General features: G+C 43.6%; 1 protein-coding gene across 1 annotated transcript in view; it reads right to left on the bottom strand.

Moving 5' to 3' along the window:
* Window positions 1-463: 463 nt before the first annotated feature.
* TDRD5 (tudor domain containing 5) overlaps window positions 464-10,826 on the bottom strand; it is a 31,575-nt gene continuing 21,212 nt past the window's right edge. Inside the window, exons 13-17 of the mRNA XM_033151074.1 lie at window positions 9,243-9,404; window positions 7,663-7,881; window positions 3,488-3,577; window positions 1,896-2,067; window positions 464-768 (exon numbers count right to left, since the gene is read on the bottom strand). Coding sequence (XP_033006965.1) covers window positions 524-768; window positions 1,896-2,067; window positions 3,488-3,577; window positions 7,663-7,881; window positions 9,243-9,404 — 888 coding nt within the window. The 3' untranslated portion in view covers window positions 464-523. The remainder of the gene's footprint in view (window positions 769-1,895; window positions 2,068-3,487; window positions 3,578-7,662; window positions 7,882-9,242; window positions 9,405-10,826) is intronic.

Here is a 10,826-nt window from a genome sequence, read left to right as displayed (position 1 = left end):
TGCAAGAGCTTCCTGGATTCAAGCGGAAGCTGCGTTGGACGTTCAGCTTCTGAAAAACTTTCAAAAATCGGGACACTTACTTCTGGGTTTCGGGAGCCAAAACGTTCCAAAACAAAGGTGTTCAGGAGCCGAGGTTTAACTGTACATCAAGTTATGAAAACAAACAAACAAATCCTTTCTGAAATAGCCCCCCCCCCCTTCTTTAAATGCACTCAATACTTCAAAAATATTTACAGAACTGTCTAGTTTCAATAAAATGTTCAGTTTAAAATAGTTTGGTGCAAACAGGACAATAGGACAACTCACTGATTACTTTTGGAACAATTATATTAAGAACAGGAGAGTCAACACAACTATGCAAACAGAGGAGAAGTTACATGAAAAAATAACACTCATTGCCACATTTAGTCCAGAGGTATAATTCCCATAGCCTTCAAGTAATTTTTTTTTAAATCAATGTTCATGAGCGAGCAACCAGCCACTGAAGTCTCAAACAGCCGTCCAGCCACACCTTGGGCTTTCCTCATATCATCATCTTCTTAAGGTGAAAGGAGAAAAAGCCACCAGATGTAGCTAAGCGTGCTGAGGCTCCAAGGGCGACACTAGGGCTGCAAGTGACGCAGGATGCCGGGGAACCCTGAAGTTTGGCCGTGAACACCAAGGCATTGTGACCCGTGTCCCCTTGGTTAGGCCATCTGCTCGCGGTATACAGGGTTATTACTTGGGTCCTGGAGGCATCATCCACCTTCCTCTCTGAAGGAACATTTCCTGCACAGCAAAGAGAGAAAAAGTGACCTTGGGCTATGTAGTTCACAGGATCCAGATTCGGCTCTCTGATCTGGCAAATCAAGAGGGAAATTCCACGGGCCAATTCACACTTTAATAGTATGGGCTTAGGTTCTGCTTTCCCATGGTTTCTCCTCACACCTCTCTGATAACACCTGCGGGTTTGAACCACATGGGAGTGGCAACTTATGTGCTTCCCTGACAAGAGAATACAGGGCTGGCCCAAGACATTTTGGCACCTGAGGCAAAGCACAAAATGGCACACACACACACACACACCCCCATGGAAGAAGGGGTGAGTGAATATCTACATCAGGAATAAACATCTAGATCGGGATCTGCTGCTCCTGCAGATCCTGCCACCTAAAGCGGTTTCCTCACTTTGCCTCAGGCCGGCCCTGACTGAAGAAAAACTTTACTGGGGAATGAACAATGTAGTCCCATCCACACTTTTTATTTCATTCGTTAGTCACTCTACACAAAAACATCTCGGTTACTTAACAGATAGAGAAAGTAAAAACCGATAAAATCAACTTTATAAACCAAGTTAAAAACAATGTACAATACAAAATTCCTAAAATGCTCACCCAATGATACAATAAGAAGGGCAAGTCCTACCCTGGCCCACTAAAAGATGAGCAGCACAGCAGAGGCTAACTTAGCCACCAAAAGCCTGAGTAAGTCAAAATGTCTTAGGTGGGTACCTAAAAAACGACAGTGAGGATGCCAGAGAGGCACATTTATTTTTATTTTTTTGGAATACTGTGAAACTGAACCATGGGAAGCAGTTCCCATGTGGGTGCAGTAATGCATCAACTGTGGCTCGATATGCGCTGCAGGATCCTCCCACATCGTTTCAGTAGGATATGCTGTGCACAAGCAAGCATTCAAGGCACTTAGGCAGTAAGGTTTCCACACTTCTCTCTCCGCTGCAACTTTAATGAATGAGGTGTCCATTTCGCCACTCAGACTCCAAGTGGGACTCTGTGCAGACATTCTTAGGATTTGCAGATTAACGTCAACAGAGTAGCAAGGGTACTACTTCAACAGGATTAATATAGCCAGATTATGCACTCAAACAGTTTTTGCTTTAAGCAGCCCACAAGTACCGTGTATAGCAGATGGTGATGGAAGTGGTTGGGAACTGTAGCCAGATAATTTGTTCAGATCCAAATCTAATTTGTCCTCCTCTGCTGATTGCTTGGAATGGACAATGGAGATGTAAAACTCTTGCAGCGTTTGTGACAAAGAATCAGATGTAGCTCCAAGAGTGTTTCTTTCCTGTAGTCAAATGGACAGGGAAGAAACCTGATTTAGGGCAAAAGTAAACCCATGCCACTGTCACAGGCCACTGAAAGGAACTGAATTTATTTTCCTTCATACACAAACAGTACCTGCCACATACACACCACTATTTGGCAAACTCTGTAGAAAGCAGAGGACATGCAGTAAACTCACGCACCCTGACACCAGGAAGGGCTAATCACCACTGTGTTAACAAATGCACTTCCTTTTTATATTTTATGTTTTTTTAACTGCTGATTCACTGGCATTTGTGGAAGCAAGCTAGTCCTTTTCTCCTATTTATCATCTCAATCTGTATTTCGGCTACAAAACAGGTTCCCATGATAGAGTTAAGAACAGAGAAGCAAGGAGAGTGAATTTGTAGGGCATTGCTGGTATCAAAAATGGAGACAGAACAGAGGCACTGCAACCATGGTTAACAGGATTCACTCAAACACAGCTGAAAGAATCCATGGCACTGGGAAAGTGGAACATTCAGGAACTCTCTTTTTCCAGTTTGTACAAAATATGCCAGCCTGCGCACAGAAGAAAGGTATGGCGCAAACCTGAATACACACTTCCCATACTGATGTTTAGCACAACTTCAATTTGTCCCTCCTTGCCAGAAGTAGCCTGGAGGTGATGTTCCTCTTAGCAGCCAGGTTGGCTTCTTCTCCATGTTAAGAGAACTGGCCTCACTACCAGCTGAAAGGGGAGTGCTCCTTGCCAGGGATGCAAACTGTGCCCCCTTGCCAGAAAGTAGCCTGGGAGCAATGCTGCTCCTATGGTCATAAGATTACTTTCTTATTCGCACAGGAAAGTTGACCTCATTATCATCCCTCAAAGAAGGAACCTTTCTGCCTGAAATGCTTGTGACTCCTTGCTAGACACTAGCTCAGGAGCTATGCCCCTCTTTGCAGTCAGTTCCAGTTTGCTTTTCCATGGGGCAAACAGCAGTCATGTGACAGAAGCTGGAGACAGATAAGAAGAGGCTGAAAATGCAAGAGTGACAAGGTTTACAGAGCTAGCGTTCTAGGGCAATGAAATAGTTGTGCAGACTCAAAAGCCATACCTCTGATCTTGGAAAGCCTCACCTAGTACGTTAGCAGATGACTCACAGGTTCTTTTCTTAGAAGCAACGATGCTTTCAGAAGGGGTGGAGGAAATGTTCATGCCAAGAAGCTGCATGCTCTTGGAGGGGGTGGGCAACATGCCAGTGGGGGCAGGGCCAGAGGTGAAAGTGAACAAATGAAAATGTTGTATTTGTGCTGTGAGCTAGTTTTCACATGCACTCCTCTCCAGCCTCCATCCAGGGAAACAAGAGGAATGATGAGAGTTCAAGGACACATGCTAGCCAGGCAATAACACTTAAAGCCGGAAATCAAGGTAAAAAGTAAGCCAACGTAAATGACTTTACCTCCATTCTTCCAGATGACTCCACTTTTCTGTTCAGGGGTACCAGACTCAGACAGTTTGTTCTCTCAACGGGAAAGGAAATATCCACATTCTGCCAAAAATGTGTTACACATTTTGTAAGCAAAAGGGTCCCCCCAAAAGTGATGCTCACTGACAGTAAAAACAAGAGAGGGGTAATTTGACCATCATTCAGCAAATGTACTGGCAGAAATAAAGTGGTTACGATAACTAAGATTGAGAAGAAACGAACTTTCTCTGGTAAGTACAATGGAAGTGGCAAGGAAGGGCTTTATTCTCCCTAAAACTGGCATCTAGCAATAGCCATCCCAACAACCTACATCAGTGATGGGACTGCATCAACTCACCTAAGGCCAGCAACTTTTAAATACTTTCCATTCCAGCTGCTCTTTGTAAACAGTCTAGGACGGGGGTCAGCAACCTGCGGCTCCGGAGCCGCATGCGGCTCTCTGACAGGTCTCCCGCGGCTCCGGCATGCCCCCTTTCAATGCCCTTTCAATAATAATTAAATGGTTATCAGCAAAAAAAAAGGGCCAAAAAAACCATGAATAATCCGCATCAACGTTGAACAGCTGGGCGGTCTTTCTCAGCCCTCTTGGGGTTCCCGAGGACAGACCCAAGATTGATGTCCACCTTGACCACTCCCAGAGAGAGGAAGCGACTTCTTCACACCAATAAGCGTGTGGGGAGGGCTGAGCTTTTACCACCTCGGCGTGCCGATTGGCAGGACAGATCGCCCGCCTTGGCGCATAGGCTCGGAGCCGGGGCCGGGGCCTTACCGCCAAGGTAGCCACTGAGGATGAAGGCGGGAGGCGGGAACGGGAGAGCGATGCTTCGTCCGGCCAATGAGCCGCCGGGATGCCTGTTCCTGTTTGAGGGGAACATGCCAATGAGGGTGGCGTTAGAGCGGGGAGAAGAAGGAGCTGGGCTTTGCGAGTTATCGAGAGAGAGAGAGAGAGAAAAGAGTCGGGATAATAAAGGCGGCGGGAGGTGGCGGCGGCGATTGGAGCGGCCCCTGTTCTGAGCAGCCCCTGTCGGGCGGAATCCTTTTCAAAGCGGCCGCGCGGAGGGCGGAGCAGGTGGGCCAGGCGTCGCCGTGACGGGAGGGCAGTGATGGTCGCCGACAGGATGAAGTAGAGCTGCTTTGGGGCGGCGGCAGCGAAAACGTCCGGGCTGCTTCTGAAACCTCCGCCAACCGGTGCTTCGCCAGCGCTCGCTGCGGGCGGTGTACATGCTCAAGACGGCCCCAAGGGCGGCTCGGGGGCCCAGAGCCCCGAGGCCGGCGCGCTGCAGTGCCTGGCGTGATTTCCCCCCCCAAACCTGTTTTTTGCTTTTTTGCTTTTTGCCTTGCTCTCCCACCCCCCTCTCTTTTTCTTCCTCCCCTCCTTTTTTAATCCAAGGGGAGAAATCCCATTTTTAAAACAAACAAACAAACGAAAAACAAACAAACACCCCCCACAGCTGCTGCAGCCACTCTATTTGAATTTTTATTATTACCCTTTTCTCCCTCTATCCCCCCTTTTTCTTTTCTCTTCCCCTTTTGTTTTTGTTTTCAAAAAAAGGAAAAAGAAGAAAAAGATTTCCCCCCTTTATTTTTATTTTTTAAACTACTACATATTTTTAATAGATATTCTCCCCACCCCACCCCACCCCCAATTTATATTTTTCCACCCCACTTTTCCATTCCCACCCCCCTTTTTCTTTCTTTATTAGTTCGCTTGCCAACCTATCTTAGAGGGGGAAGCCCTCTCTCCCACCCACCACACCCCCCAAAAAACAACTTTGAGCTGAACCCCAAAAAACGGGGGTAGATCACTGCTGAAAGTAGATCACAGTTTCTTGGGAGTTGGCCACCCCTGGTATAAGACATGTAACTAGAATAAAAATTTTAAAAAACCAAGCAAATAATTGTAATAACTACTGTAATAAAGCACTGCTATAATTATATATAATTTCCCTAAAATTTTGGTTTCATTTGCCTTTCCGTGCTGAAATGTCACAACCTGAACGACCATGACTTGCCCCCCCCCCCTAGTTTTGATCCTGGGTATGCCCCTGAGTCAATGCAAAAAAGTAATAACTTATTCTTGTTGTTTTTACTAATTATACTTTGCATTGGCTCCTATACGTTATTTATTATTATTGCATTAAGGTAAGAAACAATATATGCAGCGTTATATTTGTTTTAAATGTCGCAATGGTTTTGCGGCTCCCAGTTGTTTTTTTCCCCTTTGGAAACGGGTCCAAGTGGCTCTTTGTGTCTTAAAGGTTGCAGACCCCTGGTCTAGGAATACCTGGTGCCTGAATTTTATTTTTTTTCCTCCTCCCCATCAAATCCATTCCCTTTTGTGTTGTGTCTTTTATGTTATAAACCCAAAGGGAGGGCCACTCTGGAAGTCATTTATTCTGAAGGGAGAGGGGTTACAACCCTCTAAATTTTGCCTGTCCAACCGGGTTGATTGTGGGCTGTCCCTGCTCACGCGATTGCCCCCCCCCCCAAACCCTCAATAACTCTGATCTATCCCCTAAAAAAAGCTCAACAACACAACTCTGGTCAATCCAATGGGTAGATCACTGCCAGTTAATTTATAGTGGGAGTAGATCGCAGTCTCTTGGAAGCTGAACACCCCTGCTCTAAATAATTTACTAGCATGGTTTAGGTATTTCCTGCACACCCGACCCCCACCCTGTGTACTCTTCTTTGTTTTCAACAGGTCCTAGGGAGACAATGCCATGCCAGCTAATGCAATGAAGAACTGGAGAGGGAAAACAAACTTAATCCACCTAAGACAGAAATACTGGAATTTTTAAAAAGTATTTGCATTAAATTTTATCCATATAACCTAAATAACTTCATGAGAGAAACGCATAAAAAAACTAAAACCAAACCAAGGCTGACATTGGAAGTTACATTCACAAGAAATCAGAACTATTGTTGAAGGGGTGGCGGAGTAGGATCAGGAAGATACAGCCAGTCATGGTTGGGACTGTAACCCCTACCCGTGACAAGTCATAGGTTTTGCAGCCTTGGGATACTTCTTGATCCAGTGCTGATTTATTGAAGGTCAGGTGACAGCAGGAAGTCGGAGTGCTTTTCACCAACTTTCCCTACTGTGCCCTTTCCCGGAGAAGCTTAACAGCACATGATTCAGAACAAGGAAAATGGAAGTACTTTTTCACACACCGCATAGTTCAACTATGAAAAAGATGTAATGGCCACTGCCAAGTTAGAAGGCTTTAAAGTGGGATTCAACACATTTATGGAATATAAGGCTATCAACGGCTGTTAGGAATGAAGTTTGTGGCCCATCTCCAGTATCAGTGGCAGTATGCTACCATCCTCATATCCTGCTTATGGGCTGGACTAGACATACCTTTGCTGGGTATGCTGGACTAGATATGCCTTTCCAGCAGGGCTGATTTCAACAAGAAACTAGACCTAGCCACATCCACACTTTATAACCAGAGTTATCCACACTCTGATCTACTGGCTCTCAGCAACTCAATTTTAGTGAAAGTCTTCGAGAAGGCGGGGCCTTTTTAATGGTGGTACCAGTTTTATGAAACATCATCCCAAAGGAGGTCCACCAAGACCTGACCCTGTACACCTTCAGGTGAAAGCCTGACTCTTTTGGAATGCATTTGGCTAAAGCTTAAATTACTTGCGATATATCTGTTGTGTAGCCTTATGTTTGTTCCTGGGGTTTGATGCTTTTGCTTTATTCACTTTTGTATTTGATGCTTATATAGTTTTCAGTTTTTATGTCAGCCAATTTAAGTTTTCTTTTTCCTGAAGAAAGGATATAAATTTTTAAATAAATAAATCTATTGTCAAAACAAAATAAAAAATTCGTTTCAGTAGCACCTTAGAGACCAACTGAGTTTGTTCTTGGTATGAGCTTTCGTGTGCATGCACACTTCTTCAGATACACTGAAACAGAAGTCACCAGATCCTTAAATATAGTGAGGGAGTGCGGAGGGGTATTACTCAGAAGGGTGGTGGGAATGGGTGATCAGCTGATAGGTGTTGTGTTGGAGAGCATTGCCTCTGGGATAATAAACGGGCTAGAAAGACATGGCTAATGGATATGAAAAGGCTTTGCAACTTCAACAACCCATCAGACCATTTCCCTCCCATAAACACTGAACAACCACCACCTGTTGTGTCAATTCCTGGCTGTGCTGAGTCTCCTCCTTATTCCCTTCATCACTCGAAGAATGGCGGGGAAACACTTTGTTGTCAGGGGACAAAGCATCACCATTTTCCTCTTCTTCATAATTCTTGGAAGGTGTCCAGATCTCATCCCAGATTTCGTTGCACATATATACTGGCTCGAGGAGTGGCATCTCAGGGTCTGAGCGTGAGCCCGCTGTGCCCTAGAAAACGATTCAGGGCCAAGTTACAATACCGTCAACTTTTAAAAGGATTATTTTTATTCAGCATGCTTTGTTTTAAACAATTCACTTGCTGATAAAACAAAACTGTGTGCTAGAAGGAAAAGAGGGAGGTAGCAAGGCAGGCAGCCAGTCCTTTTAAAGGTACCCACCCCCCATCTTTTCACAAGAATCTCACCGGGCCACATGAGATGCTGTAGGACTCCCAAGAGGTACTCTCCTCCTCGCCGGCAATATTGGCCACCTCACCACCCCACAAAACAGCTGCCGGCATCAAGAGGCTTGTTTAACACTTTCACCACATACCCCTTTATGTTCCATATTATGTTCTAATGGGTCTTGGAGACACTCTCCCTGTTACTTTGTTCATGTACTTATTTTAACTGCTTGGATGTATACTTCACTAGATGCAACAGCAATGCTTTTTTAATCTTTTTTTTTAGTATCTGTGCATTTCTGAAACTAAAGATAAACAAAATTATTCTTATATTTGTATTCAAAGCTTTAAGTTAGAAAACTTTGGGGGGGGGGAGAATCCTCAACACGATACAGAATTATGTCCATTCTATCATTAAGGAATTATTTTAAACAGTATGTGGAAAATATTTAGGAGAGATTCTTAATTATCCATCCCCCCCCCAGCATCTGCTGGTACATCTTGAATTTTTAGCATAGCAGCAATCAAAACTAAACAGAATTTTCATTTATTCATTCACTTATAAGGTTTAGTAAGATAAACCAAAACTTCCCCCTCTAAAGTAACTTCAACCCCTATTGAAGTAACCTACAATATCAAAAGTATTGGTTGGAAGCCATCAAGAAATCCAACAGGAACAGCAGGGTGGTATGTCCCCACTGGCGTCTTGATATGCCACCAGCATCTTAAATTAGTTTGGACCGATTTTCAAAATTAACTGAATCATAGTTCTGCCTCTCCACCTGGCCTGGCAAGCTTCATAAGGACTGCTGCGGCCCAGCAGAGAGTACTGCTTCTTCTTTTAAATTGCTTTTTTATATTTAAAATGTTTTTTAGTGTTTTAACTGCTTTTAGCTGGGTTGACTGACAACCTATGCCCTTTTAGAATATGCTGAGAGGTTATTAGGTTGTTGTTTTTATTTTGATTTTGTTTCTTGTGGTTTTATATTCTGATTTTATCCTGTGAACCACCCTGAGACCTGCGGGTATATAAACAACAACAACAACAAGTTTTTTAAAATTAAAAGTTAAAAGTTGCATTCACAAGGTTTGAGTTTTCTGGCACAGGAGAGGTTAGGAGAGTTAAAGACAGAAAGAGAATACTAGATTGGGGGGGGGGGGACAGAAAAACTCAAAAAATCTCCACCTGGGAAAACACTTTATTGTAGCAAGACCCTGAATCTGGTACTTCTGGAAGGTCACAAAGAGATTCCTGCTTAAGCAATGACGTTTCTGCTTTTGTCATACCAGACTGCTGCTCTGGTCCAGGTTTCAGATACAATGTGGCAAACGATGGCTGTCTGAAATTCTGTTAAAGGCAGGAGAATGAAGAATTTCATTTATTTTATAAATTTGTATACAGTTTAAAGAAAAACTCTTACCAAATTAGTTTACAAGTCATTTGCCAAAGCAATGTTAAGATAATATGAAACCAAAATCTCATACGCAGTACATGATTTCAAAACATTACTAAAAGTCAAGAGGATCAACACTAAGAAATGTTTTGCACCTACCAACTTGATACTGGAACCTAGAACAAGCAAACCAGGGTTTACAGGTGCTTGCTTGCTCTCATTTTCTATCTCCTTACAATAAATAATAATAATAATAATAATTTCTTATTTGTACCCTGCCCATCTGGCTGGGTTTCCCCAGCCACTCTGGATGGCTTCCAACAGATATTAGGATACATTAAAATATCACAGATTAAAAACTTCGCCTTCAGACGTCTTCTGAATGTAAGGTATTTGTTTATCTCTTTGACATGAGATGGGAGGGCGTTCCACAGGGCGGGTGCCACTACCGAGAAGGCCCTCTGCCCGGTTCCCTGTAGCTTTGCTTCTCGCAGTGAGGGAACCGACAGAAGGCCCTTGGTGCTGGACCTCAGTGTCTGGGCTGAACGATGGGGGTGGAGACGCTCCTTCAGGTATACAACTTTGGCTACTAGTATCAATGGCAACTGAGTCCTTATTCTTTCTACGTAGCATGCCTCTCCCCACAATCTAGATCTACTGCATATTTTCTGCCCCTGAAAAGCACTTCCTGAGAAATTGGTTATATTACAAAAATAAAAGTTTGTAGCAGATTGATTCTGCATTATCTCACATTGTTTCCTTTTGAAAAAAAGATGTAGGCAGTCCTGGTAATAGGTATGTGGGGTATGTACCCACACTTGCCCAATAACTGTGTGGGTTATACCAAAATCACAATTGCTACTTCTTTATTTCTTTATCTGGAGCATGTGCAGGAAGCAAAAGGCATGGCTGGGTTCAAATGCCTATCAACTAACCACACCTATCTTTGTGGATGGCAGGATCTAGAATCAATCTAGACTGAAAGCAGCATGCTGAAGACACACACAAGTAATTCTGGATCCAGAAAAGCTGCTTTTTTGTGCTACAAACAGGTTAGTGTGTACGCAGCCTTAGTTTCATAACCTCACTAGAGTTAGATTTCATTTAACAACCTGGTCATGTAAGATAGTGAAAGCTTTCTGGGAAATGATTTATAATGAACTGGGGGGGGGGGGGTGTTGAAGATATATTTTATAAAGGGACCAGAAGCTTTTATTCTATGTATAATAGACCAAGAGGTACCAAAAGATCAGAAAAAAACTATTTATGCATGCAAAGACAGCTACCAAGATAATATATGCACAGAAATGGAAAGAAGAAATAGTTCCAACCAAGGAGGACCGGTAGATAAAACTGTTGGAATATGCGGAGACGCC

Source organism: Lacerta agilis, chromosome 6 (genome assembly GCF_009819535.1).
Source record: "Lacerta agilis isolate rLacAgi1 chromosome 6, rLacAgi1.pri, whole genome shotgun sequence".
Classification (NCBI taxonomy): Eukaryota; Metazoa; Chordata; class Lepidosauria; order Squamata; family Lacertidae; genus Lacerta; species Lacerta agilis.
The sequence above is the reverse complement of the archived record's forward strand: the minus strand, read 5'-3'. Positions and strand labels throughout refer to the sequence as shown.